Source organism: Haliotis rubra, unplaced genomic scaffold (genome assembly GCF_003918875.1).
Source record: "Haliotis rubra isolate DU_JTF1 unplaced genomic scaffold, ASM391887v1 Scf141, whole genome shotgun sequence".
Lineage (NCBI taxonomy): Eukaryota > Metazoa > Mollusca > Gastropoda > Lepetellida > Haliotidae > Haliotis > Haliotis rubra.
The window spans coordinates 484,638-506,717 of record NW_025765348.1 but is presented as its reverse complement, the minus strand read 5'-3'; the positions used below and the strand labels follow the sequence as shown (position 1 = coordinate 506,717).

Sequence of the window (22,080 nt, the reverse complement as noted above, 5' to 3'; positions counted from 1 at the left end):
ACCCTTCTATCATGTGACAAGATATTTGTGAGTACACAAGCTATCTTAACAGTGTTAGATCAGATTATTGTTGTCCCTGAGATCCATACCTTTGTGTCATCCTTCCTTGGTATAATCTGAAGCAGATATCTGACATCGAAAAGGGACTGAAGTGCTTGCTGTTGGGTCAAAGGGAGACCACTCTTTCTCACTCGCCGCTTACCTCCCTTTACAAACTCTTGATAAACATTGATGATCCCATCAGTTATTTTGTGTAACAAGTCTTGTACAACTGACCTAGAAATGAAATAATACGATTATCACATAAAATGAGAAACCAGTCTATTTCAAAAGACATTAAACAAAAGTATTGCTAGTTTACAATCAAGAAAATAATCACTTCAACATCTTCACTTACAAATGAACACCAATGTTGATAACCTACCTGGACAGTGCTTGGCCCCCAACTTTGTTGAGATCCTGGCACAGGTCAAACAACAGTGAGTGAAGATACCAGGATGGCTGGGGAGAGAAAGACAACCACATATACTGCAGTGTGTGTACATAACCATGATAATTAGCGCATTTCCATGATTGCAATAAAAAGGAAATAGTTTAAATCACTGTGGACACACTTTTACTGTAAAACAACTGTTGGAATTTGATAAGAAAAACACTATTGTGATACAACTGCAATAACATGAAAATAGATACAACCAAATAATTTGTGGGTTTTTTTAAGATGGATTTTGTTTCAGAATCGCTAAGGCATGCTATTTAAAGATTTCAAACATGATAGTTCCCAATGTGTGACTTTCATATTTGTCACCAATGGCTCATATTGTAGCTAAATCTATTGTGTGTAAATGTTTCTTTAAAGCACAATTCTTAAATATTTTTATGTACTAAAATTCCTGACCCCCCACTAGTACATGTGTACAAAATTGATGCATCAAAGTCAGTTATTGACATCTGAACACTATGGACAATTGTGATGAATCAGTAATTCTATAACTAGTAACTCCTCACAAGTAACAGGTGGGTAACAAGCTGATGTAAGATTGCTCACCTGCATGGGAACCATGATCTTAGAGCTGTGCTTCTTTCCCTCCTCTGTCTCCTCCTGTATGTCCACCTCATCCCATCTCTACAACACAATACTACTGACTTCACTATCATCCCATCTCTACAACACACAACACAGATGACTTCACTAACATCCCATATGTACAACACACAACACAGATGACTTCACTAACATCCCATCTCTACAACACACAATACAGATGACTTCACTAACATCCCATATGTACAACACACAACACAGATGACTTCACTAACATCCCATATGTACAACACACAACACAGATGACTTCACCATCATCCCATCTGTACAACACACAACACAGATGACTTCACCATCATCCCATATGTACAACACACAACACAGATGACTTCACCATCATCCCATCTGTACAACACACAACACAGATGACTTCACCATCATCCCATCTATACAACACACAACACAGATGACTTCACCATCATCCCATCTGTACAACACAATACTACTGACTTCACCATCATCCCATCTATACAACACACAACACAGATGGCTTCACCATCATCCCATCTGTACAACACACAACACAGATGACTTCACTATCATCCCATCTCTACAACACACAACACAGATGACTTCACCATCATCCCAACACAGATGACTTCACCATCATCCCATCTCTACAACACAGATGACTTCACCATCATCTCATCTGTACAACATACAACACAGATGACTTCACCATCATCCCATCTGTACAACACACAACACAGATGACTTCACCATCATCCCATCTGTACAACACACAACACAGATGACTTCACCATCATCCCATCTCTACAACACACAACACAGATGACTTCACCATCATCCCATCTGTACAACACAGATGACTTCACCATCATCCCATCTGTACAAAACACAACACAGATGACTTCACCATCATCCCATCTGTACAACACAGATGACTTCACCATCATCCCATCTGTACAACACACAACACAGATGACTTCACATCATCATCTGTACAACACACAATCTATCCATCTGTTAGATGACTTCATCATCATCCCATCTGTACAACACACAACACAGATGACTTCATCATCATCCCATCTGTACAACACAGATGACTTCACCATCATCCCATATGTACAACACAGATGACTTCACCATCATCCCATCTGTACAACAGACAACACAGATGACTTCACCATCATCCCATCTGTACAACACAGATGACTTCACCATCATCCCATCTGTACAACACAGATGACTTCACCATCATCCCATCTGTACAACACACAACACAGATGACTTCACCATCATCCCATCTGTACAACACAGATGACTTCACCATCATCCCATCTGTACAACACACAACACAGATGACTTCACCATCATCCCATCTGTACAGATGACTTCACCATCATCCCATCTGTACAACACACAACACAGATGACTTCACCATCATCCCAACACCACTCTGTATCCCATCTGTACACACAACACAGATGACTTCACCATCATCATCCATCTGTACAACACAGATGACTTCACCATCATCCCATCTGTACAACACATACAACACAGATGACTTCACCATCATCCCAACACAGATGACTTCACCATCATCCCATCTGTACAACACACAACACAGATGACTTCATCATCATCCCATCTGTACAACACAGATGACTTCACCATCATCCAATCTGTACAACACAGATGACTTCACCATCATCCCATCTGTACAACACACAACACAGATGACTTCACCATCATCTCATCTGTACAACACAGATGACTTCCCATCATCTCATCTGTACAACACAGATGTCTTCACCATCATCCCATCTGTACAACACAGATGACTTCACCATCATCACATAAACACATGTTATGTAATCAAGATTAAAATTACCAGTGACAAAGCAGTTTTTTACAGTACAATGTTAATGGACTCATTCTCAATATCCCATGATACTTTATCACTGACTATATTTGTCTTATATGGATCAGGGCTCCAGATAATTTTTCAACATCAGGAGTATGTACTCCTCATATTTCCAACAGAGGAGTACTGGAAAACCTTAAGAGTACATTTAGAGTACTAGTTGGAATTACAGGAGTATCAGTAATCTTGTGTTTCGTTTCATATATGCACCACAACATTGCTACTCTTATGTAAACAGGTCAATAAACAATAAAACAATACTTTTAAAAACAAGAAGACAAAGTCATCAATATCCCCCTCAATGGCTAAATACTCTTCAAGAATATGTCTACGAGTTATGATTATGTCTAAGTGGAAGGAGAGTACTGAAAGGTTTCAATCTTCTGCTCCAGAAAGGAGCACTACCACCAAATTCAGTTGAAGCCAACATTGTTGCCATGGAAACGCAAAAAATATTGTATTTACAAATCCAAAACTACCAAAAGGCACCAGTATCCCACCAGATCTATCTATGTGCCAAGTTTGGTGAAGACATATTGAACCGTTTTAGAGTTATGCTCCAGAAAAGACAAATGTGCACGGACGCACAGACGGACGGACGGAGTCCATTTTAATACCCCCCGCAAAACGGGGGATAAACATACGTCTGTAAATGATTCTAAGACCGTACACCATTGCTGTAGTGCGTATCTGCTACGTTTTCTAAATTATTTCCTACCGTATTGTGCATATTTTATATCCGTACATACGCCGATACGGCCCTTATCTGGAGCCCTGATGGATATTCACAGACAATTTGAAGGATGTTTTCATTAGAATATGAAACTTGGGGTATTAACAGAATGTTGAACTTCACACTACAGACTCACACAAATGCACCTATACTTCAGTGTATAGCACTCTCTCACTGATCTACCCTGTAAATATTTACCGTAGCATGTTCGACAACAGAGCTGAGGTCCTCCGCATGTAAGGCTTTAGAAAACTCAGACACAGACACCTTCGTGATGTGGTCTACCCAGAATCTGGAATGTGACAGTAACATCTGAATATTGCTAAAACACAGTGATAAATAGAGATTATTAACCGAGTGTGTTTCCGTATCATTAATATCATATATTAGGAATACAAATTCGAACTAACCTGTAGAGGTTTCAGATTCTTTGAATATATTCCTCCTTGGGGTACTTATAAGCATTCAAACAGTTGAAGCCGCTAGACCGGCATCCAACCGAGACTGGAGGAATTCCAACACACAGACTAAATCTGCAGAAAAGAATCCCCCTGTTGACACACCAGCGTGAATAACAGGCCCATCTATCCTCATATTGAACGTTTGTCGAATCCCTCCGCGAAGCCAGAATTGTGTCTGCAACTGGTGCAGGAATTCCGCTCGCTTGGAGGCGATTCCGGACAGCGGCCAAGCCACCCATTGAATCCCTCCAAATCGCCCGTGCAGGGAAAAAAGAGAACCATACATACAGTAGCTGTTTCTGAAACACTCATTGTCGCTTAGGGAAATTCAACGTTCGTCGAAGTGGACCTACGTCTAGCCGGTGAAACGACAGCATGGAAAGTGAGGTACGAGGTTATAGTCTAGAGTTACCTGCAGACAGTTCTACTTACTTATAGGCCTGGAGCTTACACTCGTCTAGTTTTGTTCTGACACTCGCCCACTCGGGATGTTCGGTTTGTTTGGAAGACTTGCTGGACTTCTTCACAGACCTGTAGGTGGGAACACATCAAACAACACATGTAGCCATATAACAACAATCCCTTCCAGATGTTTAAACAACAACACATGTAGCCATAAAACAACAATCCATTCCAGATGTTTAAACATCAACACATGTAGCCATATAACAACAATCCCTTCCAGATATCTAAACATCAACACATGTAGCCATATAACAACAATCCATTCCAGATGTTTAAACATCAACACATGTAGCCATATAACAACAATCCATTCCAGATGTTTAAACATCAACACATGTAGCCATATAACAACAATCCCTTCCAGATGTTTAAACATCAACACATGTAGCCATATAACAACAATCCCTTCCAGATATTTAAACATCAACACATGTAGCCATATAGATGTTTAAACATCAACACAATATAACAATCCATTCCAGATGTTTAAACATCAACACATGTAGCCATATAACAACAATCCCTTCCAGATGTTTAAACATCAACACATGTAGCCATATAACAACAATCCATTCCAGATGTTTAAACATCAACACATGTAGCCATATAACAACAATCCCTTCCAGATGTTTAAAACATCAACACATGTAACCATATAACAACAATCCATTCCAGATGTTTAAACATCAACACATGTAACCATATAACAACAATCCATTCCAGATGTTTTAACAACACATGTAGCCATATAACAACAATCATAGATAACAACAATCCAATTCATCAACATGTAGCCATATAACAACAATCCCTTCCAGATGTTTAAACATCTACACATGTAGCCAACATCAACACATGTAGCCATATAACAACAATCCCTTCCAGATGTCAACACATGTAGCCATATAACAACAATCCCTTCCAGATATTTAAACATCAACACATGTAGCCATATAACAACAATCCCTTCCAGATATTTAAACATCAACACATGTAGCCATATAACAACAATCCCTTCCAGATATTTAAACATCAACACATGTAGCCATATAAACAACAATCCAATCCTTCCAGATGTTTAAACATCAACACATGTAGCCATATAACAACAATCCCTTCCAGATGTTTAAACATCAACACATGTAGCCATATAACAACAATCCATTCCAGATGTTTAAACATCAACACATGTAGCCATATAACAACAATCCATTCCAGATGTTTAAACATCAACACATGTAGCCATATAACAACAATCCATTCCAGATGTTTAAACATCAACACATGTAGCCATATAACAACAATCCCTTCCAGATGTTTAAACATCAACACATGTAGCCATATAACAACAATCCCTTCCAGATGTTTAAACATCTACACATGTAGCCATATAACATCAACACATGTAGCCATATAACAACAATCCCTTCCAGATATTTAAACATCAACACATGTAGCCATATAACAACAATCCCTTCCAGATATTTAAACATCAACACATGTAGCCATATAACAACAATCCCTTCCAGATATTTAAACATCAACACATGTAGCCATATAACAACAATCCCTTCCAGATATTTAAACATCAACACATGTAGCCATATAACAACAATCCCTTCCAGATATTTAAACATCAACACATGTAGATATTTAAACCAACACATATATACAACAATCCATTCCAGATGTTTAAACATCAACACATGTAGCCATATAACAACAATCCCTTCCAGATATTTAAACATCAACACATGTAGCCATATAACATCAACACATGTAGCCATATAACAACAATCCCTTCCAGATATTTAAACATCAACACATGTAGCCATATAACAACAATCCCTTCCAGATATTTAAACATCAACACATGTAGCCATATAACAACAATCCTTTCCAGATATTTAAACATCAACACATGTAGCCATATAACAACAATCCCTTCCAGATATTTAAACATCAACACATGTAGCCATATAACAACAATCCATTCCAGATGTTTAAACATCAACACATGTAGCCATATAACAACAATCCATTCCAGATATTTAAACATCAACACATGTAGCCATATAACAACAATCCCTTCCAGATGTTTAAACATCAGTTCTACAACACAATCTGACTGTACATAAATGTATTAGCATCTGAAAAGCTACCTTGCCATGAAAGAATAACAAAGAAGATGAAATTGATTAGTTCTACCTGTCTTGACAGAACAGCTTGTAAATGCAACATGAAAACATCATCACCGAGTGCTTTCATGTACTGAGCACAAGATCATTAGTTTTGCTGTCTTCTCAAAGAAAAGACCTACCACAGATCTAAATAATGTGAAACACACTGTCCAGGGCCCCATTCCTCAACGCGTACGTAGTGTTCCTACAGTCGTAAGTGTATGTTAAAGTATGGGAGTTACGATCATCTTAACGCTACGATCGTTTTGAGGAACGGGGCCCTGCACTTTACACAAACTTGGGTGAATGAGTGAGTATCTGGTTTTATGCCAGCAATGTTGCTGTTAGTAATCCAAATCTGGTTTTCGGAGTGACATGTTTAACGTTTAACCCCCCTAAAACTAACTGGACCATACAAATCAATGATGTGCCAGCACTACCTGACTGTGTCCGACTTCTGCCACACCACAGGCCCCAGGATGCACTGCTGCAGGTGGGGGGCCAACTCTGCCAGCGCTGAACACAACCTTCCAACCAGGAGAATTCTGAAATACAACATAGATACAGTTTATGGAAGTGCTTATGAACCACATAGTTACTGCTGCAGTAATGTTACAAGTGAGTGAGTGAGTGAGTGAGTGAGTGAGTGAGTGAGTGAGTGAGTGAGTGAGTGAGTGAGTGAGTGAGTGAGTGAGTGAGTGAGTGAGTGAGTGAGTGAGTGAGTGAGTGAGTGAGTGAGTGAGTGAGTGAGTGAGTGAGTGAGGTAGTGAGGGAGGGAGGGAGGGAGCGAGTTTGGCTTTACACCGCTGTTAGCAATATTTTAACAATATCACAGCCAGGGACACCAGAAATGGGCTTCAAACATACATATGTGGGGAATCGAACACTGGTCTTCGGCATCCCAACCAAACGTTTCAGCCACAAGGCTAAATGATAAAGGGAGGATCCTCTTATTGTATTTTGTCTTGTGTACATTTATGAAAGCTTCCTGCATACGTCTGAGTTCAAGCAAAGTGTACTTTGGATCAAGCAGTTAATAAACAGTATTTTCATTCACTATATTTCATCATTTCAGTCCTACGTGTACTATGACATCTATGTTAACTTGTATATTTCAAATTGCTGTCATCATCGATGAACAGACATGGGGTCCTGTGCTACTGTGATGCTTTGTTAGTTATACCAATCATTAAACTCCCCATATCTTACACTCAAGTCACATATCAACACTCATCCGAACACAAAATGGACACAAATAGACACAATATGCTAAGACAGGGATCCCCTAGAATGAAATTTTGAGAAAAACTCTGAAAACTAGTCGAAGCTCTTGATATGTAGGCATTTTAGACATTTAAAACTGGCTCAAAAATGACAATATCATGAACAGAGCAACCATTAACAAACTCTAAATTTGCTGAAGCACAGTCATACAATTGTCAACGGGAATTTAGAAAAACTCTGCGATTCACAAAACAATGACCCTTCCTCTAATTTTGCTGAAGCACAGTCATACAATTGGATCGACGATTCAAAAATGACCCTTTTCATCCCTGCTAGGACCAAGGAACTGTATCCCTGTAGTTTTCTGCTGGCTGTTCCTGTAACAATTCCCACTTACTTGTTCTCTGTGATGAAGTTTGTTGTTGGGTCAGGAATTTCAAATGCTTTCTGCCACAGTTTTAGCTGCTCTGTCAGATAGTTCAATACACTGTGAACAAACATGAAAACTTACAGACACACACTGAGAATGTCACTGAAGACGAATAATACTTCAATCACAAAAGTCACAATAGTCCTTCAACAATCCACGCTATCTGACCAAAAAAGAATCACACTGTTTGAGAATCTATACAAATAATGTACAAATGTTTCACTCCATACAAACATTTGGTCAAGAATAATACTTAAATCCTGAAATTATCCTCAGATAAACAAGAACTGCTGACTGATCACAGATTACTTCACAGTAGTCTCCCCTGGTTGAAACCATGCACCAACCACCAACTACCCATGGAAGAATTGAGGATACACACAACCTGAGTAGTGTTTGCCTCATTATCAATAAGTTGTTACGATCATATAACAATGGTTGTCCACTCACTTCTGGACAGCAGCGGTGCTCGCAGACTGGACGTAGGTCAGTATCAACATGCTGTCTCCATATTTATCGAAGGGGCCAGGAGTGTCCGATGTTTTCTTGACCCCTGACCCTGCCCCCTCTTCCTCTTCCCGCTCCACCTGCAGGTACGGTCTGTTGTCCTCCAGGAGATTCTTCAGCTTGTCGTCAAGGTGCCGACATAAACTAAAACAATCAACATCAATGTCAGCACCTGGAATAACTTCGATGAACACAAACAACCTTTAAAACAATGTTTTCTGTTCTACTAAGACTCAGCCATGGTCACTCAAAGCTCCAGATCTGAGCTTGAACAGCTAAAAACATGCCAGCATGTCCAAATGGAAAGCATAAACATACATGTAAATCATTTTTAAACATGAATAACTATATTCATATAACAGTGCAATGTTTCTTTCGATCTTGTTATGTCTTATGAATACAAGCCCTAATGGTTCTAGAATCTGCACTTAACTGAGAAAGTGAAGTCCCAAATATAACATGTTTGCCATGTCTTAACCAGCAATATTTCATTTTGTCACAGATACTTCACCATGGGCCCAAGGACAATTATGTGTCATGGATTCACTGGGACAAACCTTGCACAATAATACACCCCACATAAACCTGTACTGGTAGAAGTGTACCTACCTTTGTACTGCAGGTGTGAAGGCTCTGGCCTTGAGGACAAGACCCCCCGCCATCAGCCAGACTCTTGCTGGAAGGAGTCCACACCGAGCTCGCCGCAATGTCCCCACTCGACTCAGTCCACAGATAGCTGGCCAGGTCTGTCTCATGCTGCAGCGAGCTGGAAAGCAGAAGAACATCATCAAACACTTAATTACTACAACTAATGCTAAAGATATATTTACAGATCAGCTCTTTACTTGGGATCATAATGTGGCTGGAAGCTGAGCAGTATCTTCAAAATGGCAACATCATTTTTCTGAGAAGTACCATGACACTGATTGAAGTTTAAAGACATTTAGCTACATAGTTATATTAGTTGCATATTGTGATAGTCATGATGATCATAGTCTTGCATCACAATTCTTTGCAGACCATTGTGATGTCATCAGTCACCTTAATGTCACTATTACATGACATCACTAATATCTCTCCAACTGAAGCTTTTATCAGTAGTTTTTATACAACTGAGATGGTAATTACTGTTATAAATGTTATCAACAAGTGTCGATATGTATTTGACATCAAAAGACACTAGGCTGGCATTTTATTTTTTTAAATACAGAATAGATGAGAGCAATTGATGAAAACATATCTAAAGTTAACTTTAACTAGAATTTTCAGAAATAATAATCACACGCCAAATTGTTCTGATTGTCACGTAAATGTAACAAGGGTGTAACACCTTAACGCCGACTAACGGGATCGAGTGATCAGCCTCAGTTGAAACAAGTCATCATATCCCAATTGTGTAGATCAATGTTCATGCTGTTGATCACTGGATTGTCAGGTTCAAACTCTAGCATTTACAGACCGCTGCCATATAACTGGAATATTGCAGAGTGCGGCGTTAAACAACAAACCAACCAACCTTGTTGACTATGTGACTATGACATCTCACAAGCAAACTCTATAGTGTCCCTGACAGAGTGAGTGAGTGAGTGAGAGAGAGGGGTTTACTGCCATTTAAACATGGTCTTACCTATCAGTGGTGTCTGGGGTGAGTTCGACCATCACTTTGGACACATTCCGCTTGGTGAGTTCTGTAGCTGTATCAAGCTGATACTGGATTAGTTGCTGTAAACAATATGGAGGAAACACCATAACTACCTCATGTAAACTGAACCCAAACTATACTGAACCTAGACTTGGAGCAGTTCCTTTACCAAAACTGTTTACAAAAAGAAACCAAAGGGACAGTTTTTTCCTTCTTGCTAGTGTGTTCTAAATACATTTAAAAATGCAACAGAAATCTTTCAACAACAATTCATATTATCTACGTTGTCGTTTTGTGTTTACTTAAAAAATTAAAATGAGGCATAGTCTGCATTTTAGTGAAATAAATGGAGGCAGCTGGGCCTAGATTTTCGAAGCTCTCTTAGCACAAAGATAGTCGTAAGTGCCATACATCATCATTAACGTACGACTATCTTAGTGATAAGAGAGCTTTGAAAATTTAGGCCTAGGTCTTTGATAAACAATATCACATTTTACAGAAATAATTTGACAATCAGTATTTAATCTTAAAGGAAAGAATACTCCCCTGCCTGACTCAGGGTTGTTACTGCACAGCCTCAAAGAAAGCAGTCTTAAGGACATCATGACTGACCTTAACCCTATCCAAAAACAGCGGCTGCAGGAAGTCCCCCCAGACGTGCAGCGTTTTGTTGACGACTCTACGGCAGATCAAATCCCAGTGACTCTCATCCCCATCCTGCACAACACAAAACACTGGGAGTTACACATGTCTATGCGACGACAGAATGGACGAAGTGAAAGGATGGAATTATATAAATGTTGGGTGATTACACAGAACAAGTGCAGTGTACAATGTTGTTATACTTGAAGATAAAAGGAGTGAGAGTGAGTTTAGTATTAAGCCGCACTCTGCAATATTACAGCTATATGGCGGTGGTCTGTAAATAACCGAGTCTGAACCAGACAATCCAGTGATCAACAACATGAGCATCGATCTGCGCAATTGGGAACCGATAACATGTGTCAACCAAGTCAGCGAGCCTGACCAACCAATGCCATTAGTCGCCTCTTATGATAAGCATGGGTTACTGAAGATCGATATTCTAACCCGGATCTTCACGGGTAGGTGATAAATGGAAGACTACTGTACCTGAGAGAGGAGCTCCCACAGTGAGTCTCGGATGTCCGCCAGTCGCTTCACTGTGTTGACGAATCCCAGCAGTTTTCCCACCCCAGACTTGATGTCATTGACGCAACTGGGGACACACATCATTGAGACATCAGGACAACTACCACACAATGATCATACACTTACAGAGATTCACCACAAACCAAACACAAAGTCAACAAATATAGATTAGCACCAAAATATGCTGACTTCTTGCAGTAATAATAATATACAATGATAATGTAAAACTCACGTGTTGATCCACTGTTGGCAGTTGTCCTGGATGTGTTGGGAGGATATTGTGGACCCTGCACTTCGAAGCACAGGACGGAAATCTGTAATAAAATTACAATAAGATATCACAGCATGATAGTGTGTGTTCTTATCACTGCATGGGGCGGTGGGGTAGTCCAGTGGTTAAAGCATTAGCTCGTCACGCCAAAGACCCGGGTTCGAATCTCCACATGGGTATAATGTGTGAAGCCCATTTCTGGTGTCCCCCGCCGTGATGTTGCTGGAATATTGCTAAAAGCGGCGTAAAACCAAACTCAGTCAGTCAGTCTTATCACTGCACTCAGTAATATTCTAGCTATATGACTGAAGCCTGGAGCAACTGATTTTGGGTCAGAGAATTCAGAGACAGGTGTCAAAAGCAACAACCCAAGGTCCCATTTCACAAAGCTCTCATAAGCCTAAGATCTCGTAACTTTTCTTGTAGCATTCCTACTTCCTATTATTGACTTACGATAGTCGTAATGCTACGAGAGCTTTGGGAAACTGGGCCTAGACCCTCATGGTATCCTCATCCTAATCTTAACCCTAATCCCAACCCTAACCTGTCCCAACCCAAACCCTAGTCCTAACCCTAACCATAATCCTAACCCTAAACCTAGTCTTAACCCTAGTCCTAACCCTAAACCTAGTCTTAACCCTAGTCCTAACCATAATCCTAACCCTAAACCTAGTCTTAACCCTAGTCCTAACCCTAAACCTAGTCTTAACCCTAGTCCTAACCCTAAACCTAGTCTGAACCCTAGTCCTAACCATAATCCTAACCCTAAACCTAGTCTTAACCCTAGTCCTAACCCTAAACCTAGTCTGAACCCTAGTCCTAACCATAATCCTAACCATAAACCTAGTCTTAACCCTAGTCCTAACCCTAAACCTAATCTTAACCCTAGTCCTAACCCTAGTCCTAACCCTAAACCTAGTCTTAACCCTAGTGCTAACCATCATTCTAATCCTAGTCCTAACCTTTAGCCCAACTGAAACAGAAACCTCAATCCAGTACATCAACTCTGTAAACCAGCACTGGCGGCAAGGATCTATCCCATCCCACAACTCTAACGGGGCTGGTTTGGCAATAAGTACACAATCCATAAAAATATGTTTTATACATATTTAACTGTCATTATAAACCGAAATATTTGTTTTGCTCATTGTTAAACACCACATACATCAATATTACTGCTGTATGACAGTGGTCAGTAAATAACCAAGGACCAGACAATCCACAGAATCACATCAAGAGTATCAATATATGCAACTGAGAAAAAAATGACAAGACTCATGATGTGATGAACCTAGTCAACTCTTACGACAAGAATAGGAAGCTTAGCACCTGTATATTTAACATGGATCCCTATAGTTGTAAAGAGGTACGTTCGTGTGTTGTTCACATATTCCTTAATGATGTCAGCAACATGACAGCATCACTATGACGGCTCTCAGTTGTTATAAACTGAATCACCATCAACATGTTTACAAGGTAATTAACAACACATTTGTCAAATTATCAGAGATAAATATGGCTGTTTTACAAAGAGTCAAAACAATATAGAAAACCTCCAGAAAACAATGGCATAAACAAGAGATTCATAATATATTATTTTGCCTCACACATAAATGTTGTTTTCTGATTGGCTGAGCACTCTTCCATTATTTTCAATGTACCCCGCTTACACGCGAGTAACATTTTCTATGTACCCCGCTGGGAATGCTGAACTCATTTGGTACTTCATAGTAGTAATTCTTTATCTCGAATAACATTGAGTCACGTATGATGTACGGAAATTACCAATGTTTAGCAAATGAAAATCGATGAAAGGGAGATAACTCTAAATTTGTTTTAGGTGTCCTCCATACTATGATCTGATACCTGTGCTTCAAACAGTTCAAAATTACCATTTAGGTGTTCGGTAAGATAAATACGTTGTTCACTGGTCCCTCGGGGCCCATGGGTTGATGTACCCTCGATGTTATTCCATCGGGCTCAGGGAACATAAACAAACATCGAGGGTACATCAGCCCATGTCCCACTCGAGACCAGTGAACAACTTAAAATATCATAAGTCATTATTGGAGTAAAAACTAGCCTGTTGTATATTTAACACAACAAACAGAGCTGATCTGGAAAGGATGGTACCTTTGACAGATTTTGGCAGACATTTGGCCGATATGGATCCCTGCAAACTCAGCAAGCCCCCTGCTGTCAAAAAACACATAATCACAGTTAGCATCACAATTACAAATGATCACAGTACATCAGCCACATCATAACAATAAGGATATTACACGCTACCCACAATGTAGCCTAGTGTAGCTGTATACATGATATAACAACAACGAAACAACAACCACAAGAAATGACCGGACAACCGCCAGTCAATGTCTCAACTCACTGAAACCATTTCATCAAACACACCAAATAAAACTAAACATAATTGAGTAACAGAAATTCTGGGGTTTTTTTTACTTTTTTCCACAAAACTAAGCTAATTGGTTTGTAAATGAAAACAAAAAGGGATCAGGCTCTCCAATTGTCTTTTCCGACATGTATGGTACTATCCTGTCCCTGTATCATCCAATGGCGCAAATGCCTCACCACACAAGCTCCTACCTTCCTGGGACTTGTTGAGCACCTGTTCCAGGATCTCCGACAGCAGGTTACACTGGCCTGCAACACACAGGAGCATCTCACTCATCATCCTCGTACCATGGGGGAATATCAACACTGCTGGTCTACTTGTAAGTGGTCCTAATGACCATGGCTCATCATGAACAAGGATTTTACTGATGACTTTCTGAAGTCATTCTTAATTGTTTTACTGATGTCATGTCAACCTGTTCTACTAAAATCTTGTCAAGGGATTTTATTGATAACATTGACGGTTTACTGATGTCATGTTAAACCGTTTTACTGATGACATGCATGACTGTTTTACTGAGGCAGTGAGCACCTTAGAGGCACACTGACTTCATGGTACACACATATTTTCATCCACTTCTTCTTATTGACATCATGTCATAGGGTTTTACTGATGACACAGGGGTGGAAATAACTTTAAAATTGCCCGTGTACTCCGGTACAGTGGCACATGTAAAATCACTTGCCCTGATAATTTTTCCACTATACCGGCCATTTTCTTGTTGATTTTTAAATAAACAACATAATTAACATTGGAATATCAACTGGACACCGGTACAGTGTGATATACAAATTTGCTTGCCCGACAGAAAAAAACACTGGACTCGGGCGTCGGGCAATGGGTTATTTCCACCCCTGTGACATACTGAAAATACTTTACTGATGTCATGTCAAACAGTTCTACAGATATCATAACTGTTTTACTGATTTCAAATCAAGCTGTTTCACTGATGACATGCCTAAAACATTTTCCTGATTCAGGTAACACCTTAGTTAGACTTAGGGTACACCTATTTCCATCCAATTCATCCAGATACAGATTAACAGAGCACTACTGTTGTGAGCTGAGACACTTACAGTGGCCATCAGAGGAGAATCCCACCATGCAATTCACAGAACCAAGAAACAATAATCACCTCCTTTTTCCTTCTCCCCTGCAATGGCCGTGTTGTAGAAGACAGCGTGGATCTGGTGGACGGTGTTGATGAGGAGTCGCACCACTGTGGACACCTGGTCCTTAATGTTCCCATGCTGGCTGCCATGAAGGGCTTGCTGCAGGGCTTTCTGGGAGACAACAAGTGGTGCCATTGTGGCATTAATGTATAATATATACCTACCTGGGATGTATCATATCACATATCTACCACCCAATCAAATTGTCGCATTATCTGAAAGCAAGTAACAATGGAACGATCATGGTATGAGTAGCCTATGCTTCCACTGTACTGTGATAGAACTTCTACAACATGCACCAGTTTCACACAGATTATCTTAATAATAAGGCTATGTGAACACTTGATGGGTAGAACTTTGGATGCGATATGCTGGTTATGAAATCATGGTAACTACTCACTGTTCTAGCAAGAAGGAACTCATTGAAGACTTGTCTCGGGGTGCTGTCTTCCAACAGAAGGATGGAACAGAGGAACTCTGCTATTTGCTGAGTAGAACATAATTTAAAAGAATATACCCATTGATGTCATCAATACATCTGAGAGAACAAACACAATATATTGAATAACAATGTAAACCAACAACGCTAGAGGATAACCTCAATATCTGCCAAAACAAATCACTACGACACTAAACATTAGTAATGACACCAGGTGTTCATAAAGTATAAACATGTCTTCTCATGTCATTAATCTTTTACCATGTTTACTTGTGATTGTGTAAATGTGATATATATCAGTGTAGTCATCAAGAAAAACAATCCTTTTTACATAAAATACTAAAAATTCACTTCAACATTTATCTGTTAAGTGAGACAAAACCATATATATATATATATATATTTTTATATCCAGGGTTCATGCAATTGTCCACTTTAATATTTAATAAGATTTTCAGTTATATACATGTCATGGTTGGGGCACGTACTGTACCTCTTCAGAAAGAATGAACACAACAACAACAACTTGCCAAAACCAAATAAGACATTTATAGCCTATTATAAGACAAGAAAACTAATCAGCTACAAAACAGATCTCATAGCATCAAGAGAAAGCCATGATTATGTTCATCAGTTTCCTTGGCTAGGGATTGTTTCATACGAAGCCTGTAGAGAGCCCAACATTAGGAAAACGTTGTTCATCAACAAAACAGATGTTAAGGAAATATGTCCAGCAGTCTAGACTTTTTAACAACTTCATAATGATAGCATTGGTTTATTATAAAGGACACATTAAGAATATTAAACCAACTGCAACTGTTATGTGCCAGCTATGAACTTGATTAATTCCAATATCTTATCATATGTTCCTTATCATTTATTGTCCTTAACAATATCTGACTACTCCTTATCATGTATTGTCCTTAACAATATCTGACTACTCCTTATCATGCATTGTCCTTAACAACATCTGACTACTCCTTATCATGTATTGTCCTTAACAATTTCCTTATCATGCATTGTCCTTAACAATATCTGACTATCTGACTACTCCTTATCATGTATTGTCCTTAACAATATCTGACTACTCCTTATCATGCATTGTCCTTAACAATATCTGACTACTCCTTATCATGCATTGTCCTTAACAATATCTGACTACTCCTTATCATGCATTGTCCTTAACAATATCTGACTACTCCTTATCTGTCTACTCAGCAATATCTGACTACTCCTTATCATGCGTTGTCCTTAACAACATCTGACTACTCCTTATCATGTATTGTCCTTAACAATATCTGACTACTCCTTATCATGTATTGTCCTTAACAATATCTGACTACTCCTTATCATGCATTGTCCTTAACAATATCTGACTACTCCTTATCATGCATTGTCCTTAACAATATCTGACTACTCCTTATCTGACTACTCAGCAATATCTTATCATGATTGTTCTTATACTCATTGTCTTATCAATATCTGACTACTCCTTATCATGCATTGTCCTTAACAATATCTGTATCTCTTATCATGTACAATATCTGACTACTCCTTATCATGCATTGTCCTTAACAATAACATCATATCTTAACAATATCTGACTACTCAGCAATATCTGACTACTCCTTATCATGCATTGTTCTTAACAATATCTGACTACTCCTTATCATGCATTGTCCTTAACAATATCTGACTACTCCTTATCATGCATTGTCCTTAACAATATCTGACTACTTCTTATCATGCATTGTCCTTAACAATATCTGACTACTCCTTATCATGTATTGTCCTTAACAATATCTGACTACTCCTTATCATGCATTGTCTTAACAATATCTGACTACTCCTTATCATGCATTGTCCTTAACAATATCTGACTACTCCTTATCATGCATTGTCCTTAACAATATCTGACTACTCCTTATCATGCTATTGTCCTTAACAACATCTGACTACTCCTTATCATGCATTGTCCTTAACAATATCTGACTACTCCTTATCATGTATTGTCCTTAACAACATCTGACTACTCCTTATCATATATTGTCCTTAACAATATCTGACTACTCCTTATCATGCATTGTCCTTAACAATATCTGACTACTCCTTATCATATCTTGACTCAGCAATATCTGACTACTCCTTATCATGCATTGTCCTTAACAATATCTGACTACTCCTTATCATGCATTGTCCTTAACAATATCTGACTACTCCTTATCTGACTACTCAGCAATATCTGACTACTCCTTATCATGCATTGTTCTTAACAATATCTGACTACTCCTTATCATGCATTGTCCTTAACAATATCTGACTACTCCTTATCATGTATTGTCCTTAACAATATCTGACTACTCCTTATCATGCATTGTCCTTAACAATATCTGACTACTCCTTATCATGTATTGTCCTTAACAATATCTGACTACTCCTTATCATGCATTGTCCTTAACAATATCTGACTACTCCTTATCATGCATTGTTCTTAACAATATCTGACTACTCCTTATCATGCATTGTCCTTAACAATATCTGACTACTCCTTATCATGCACTGTCCTTAACAATTCGGAACATCTCGGAGAAAAATGTACTGTGTCGGAAAATCAGAGGTATAAAACTAAATTATAATAGCTCTAAATTTGATTTAAAACGCAACACATAGCGTGAGGTTTGAAATAAACAAATTAGAGCTGTTATAATTTCGTTACAAACCTGTGATTTTCCAACACAGTACATTTATCTCCATTCTACCATAACCATGTTATTAAGATTTAGAAAAATACATACTGTATATGAAGGATTATATACCTCTGAATGAGAGACTTTGATTAACCAATCACAGTCCAGTATTTACTGAAGTCATGGTAGAATTTCAAACTCTTCTGTATCATATATTGTCCTTTGGTTTTATCATCACAGCTACTCACAGTCATTCAGACAACAAATGAAAGACAATGCTACCCACCACAACAAGGAACAACTAGAATAGGGAAGCCTGAATCTTACTGTGTTAATTAGGTTGTAAAGTTTAGCCAACATCTACACCAAAGTGATGCCCTGTAACCGTCCTCGAAATACCAACAACAAGTGTGCCCAACACCTAGCTAGTGTGTGTAGAGACACTGTACAGACGCTAACAAAAATATCTCTAATGTCTTAGAAATGCAATACAGTTGATTGGTCAATTTACCCAAACCCTATAACAGCTAACGGCAGCATGTGCTGTGGGTTTATAATTAGCATTGTGTTTGTTGTTTTGGTTTGGGTAGGACTGAAGCCTGGTTATTCAGTCTGGGGAAATGTGAACTTGATGGTAACACTCAATTATCTTCAGAAATACTTTGAAATGATTAAATAATGTTCAGAATACAGTAAGCAAAGAATTTATTGGAAGAAAGTGTCACATCATATTGTGGCAAATGAAGATTATGTAATAAACTCAGAGAAAGTGAAATTAGTCTCTGTAGTTCATCCAGTGATAAATAGTTTCTCAAGCATATGATTTTATGTAACTGATCAAGTATAAACACAGATTTTAAACAGTTGGGAAGAAATATCTTTAGGAATTAAAAATACATCATTTATACTTGGAGACCCATAGCTAACAAGCTAGAAAAAGATTTGTTATCAATTGTTAAAGTATATATATATATATAGTCTCGTAAATGCGATAACTCTAACTCTTAGAATTAAGAAATGTCATAATTTTGGTAAAAAACACTACCACACAATAGACAAATTCAAATATGGTGAAACCATGAATCCTGCCAAACATGAAGCTGAGCTGATCAGTGGTTACTTGTATAATACTGACTGAGTTTTGGTTTTACAACGCTTTTAGCAATATTCCAGCAATATCACGGCGGGGGACACCAGAAATGGGCTTCACACATTGTACCCATGTGGGGATTCGAACCCGGGTCTTCGGCGTGACGAGCTAACGCTTTGACCACTAGGCTACCCCACCGCCCCACTTGTATAATAAGGATTCAATATGATCCAAGACTGATTTGATTCTGTAAGTCTGATAAAGCAAATCAGTCTGAGTTTGTGCCATAGAATACAAAAAATACACCAATGCTCACCCACAATGGCAGCACCTTATCATTATTTCAACCACGATTGGTTCTGAGACATGTTCTATTGCAGTGAATGAGTGAGTTTAGTTTTTAGCAATATTCCAGCAATATCACAGCGGGGCTTCACATATTGTACCCATGTGGGGAATTAAACCTGGGTCTTCAGCATGACAAGTGAACGCTTTAACCACAAGGCTGTCGTACCGCCCCTTCTAGTACAGTACACTGATCTTGGCACAAACTGTTCAGACAATCAATCAATCTTTATTCATTATACTGATGAGGTCATATCTGTTTGTTACAATAAATAGATCATGTGAGCTGCAAGGAATAGAGAAGAGAAGCAATTCTACACTTACAGTCTTAAATAATTTTGAGGCTCATAGAATCATTTTCATTAAATTGTTTACTGGCTATGGCTTATACTGAACTTATATTAATCTACATTTAAAGATCAGGTTCTGTTCACCATGCTGAAAGACAGAGGGTGCATATTTACCTTATCTGTGTAGGATCCCTCCGTGTCTTTCAGAGAGCTGCGACATCCCTGTAATCAGAGTGAGTGAGTGAGTTGGGTTTTACACCGCTTTCAGCAACATATCACGGCTGGGGACACCAGAAATGGACTTCACACACTATACCCATGTGGGCAATCGAACCCGGGTCTTTGGCGTGACGAGCCAACGCTTTAACCACTAGGCTACCCCACCGCCCCCCACCCAACTGTAATCAGACATGGAGGTTGCAGGACAGATCATGTACCAGACTAGATGGGTAGACTTTACGTTGGAGAGTTATCAACGTTCAAAGTTCCTAACAGCAGTTTTCTAAACAGGTGCTCCTTAAACCAACTAAAGTTGGTTGGTTTGTTGTTTAACACCGCACTCAGCAATATTCCAGCTATATGGCGTCAGCCTGTATATAATCAAGTCTGATCAATACAGACAATACAGTGATCAACAGCACTACCCAACTGGGATACGATGACATCTGTCAACCAAGTTGAACCAACTAAAGAGTGAATGTAATGTGGTTGAATCACAGCGTACAAAAACAAAATGTCTTGTAAAATACAGATGATGTGAAAATGAACATGCATGAAAATATGTCCTTTAACGCTAAAGCTCCAAAATAATGATTGAGGCAGTTCAATGTAAATACTACAGCAGAAAATCTCAAATACTGATGCTCCTCTTGTTCTATTTTGTTGAGGGATGGTGTTTCCATGAAATCTTCTGAATATTTTTCCAATCCTTGTTAGTTTATTCAAGGTTTAATTAAAGTTCCACTGACCAGCTGCCACCAAATAATAACATGAATGCAAAATCAATGCCAGAATGATCTGACCTGCAGGATGGTGTTTTTGAAGTGACTGATGGCGGCCCACTGCCGAGTGAGGACTGGGAACCAGGACAGGATGTTGGCCGAACGCTGGGAGTTGAGTTGCAGACTGGTGTTTACGTGGCGGGCGAGGAGGTACAGCTGGGTGGCTGTCAAGTAGTCACGGCTGTCATTGCTGCTCCAGATCTACAAACGGTACAGGGGATAGTAATAGCCCACTTACACAGTTCCAAACTATATTTAGTACATGACCTTATAAACCTGGTCAACTGTCTCTACAAATGCAGAATCAGTACCTTTGGGAGTATGTAACAGCACCATGTAAATATTTAAACATAAATGAAGGCTTAAATAAGACCAACAAACCGTTTCCACTTTGAAAAACACCTTTGAGCCAATGTACCTGTCTTTCTGAAATCTCAAGTTGTGGAGTTGCAAGCTGGTTGTTAGACATCTGGCAACAATGGACAATGGCCATTGGAGGCAAACCAGGCTATTAAATTCATTAACTGGGCCACTCATGCCCATGTCCAATGGATAACT

General features: G+C 39.0%; 1 protein-coding gene across 1 annotated transcript in view; it reads right to left on the bottom strand.

Moving 5' to 3' along the window:
* The window catches only part of LOC124268987 (conserved oligomeric Golgi complex subunit 1-like), a 76,844-nt gene that overhangs the window by 43,797 nt on the left and 10,967 nt on the right, over nucleotides 1-22,080 (bottom strand). Inside the window, 20 exon segments of the mRNA XM_046704021.1 lie at nucleotides 90-276; nucleotides 425-501; nucleotides 1,049-1,126; nucleotides 3,931-4,024; nucleotides 4,626-4,724; nucleotides 7,279-7,383; nucleotides 8,460-8,549; nucleotides 8,943-9,143; nucleotides 9,609-9,656; nucleotides 9,658-9,765; nucleotides 10,627-10,721; nucleotides 11,254-11,358; nucleotides 11,773-11,878; nucleotides 12,044-12,125; nucleotides 14,216-14,278; nucleotides 14,690-14,746; nucleotides 15,634-15,781; nucleotides 16,071-16,157; nucleotides 20,696-20,743; nucleotides 21,544-21,723. Coding sequence (XP_046559977.1) covers nucleotides 90-276; nucleotides 425-501; nucleotides 1,049-1,126; nucleotides 3,931-4,024; nucleotides 4,626-4,724; nucleotides 7,279-7,383; nucleotides 8,460-8,549; nucleotides 8,943-9,143; nucleotides 9,609-9,656; nucleotides 9,658-9,765; nucleotides 10,627-10,721; nucleotides 11,254-11,358; nucleotides 11,773-11,878; nucleotides 12,044-12,125; nucleotides 14,216-14,278; nucleotides 14,690-14,746; nucleotides 15,634-15,781; nucleotides 16,071-16,157; nucleotides 20,696-20,743; nucleotides 21,544-21,723 — 2,058 coding nt within the window.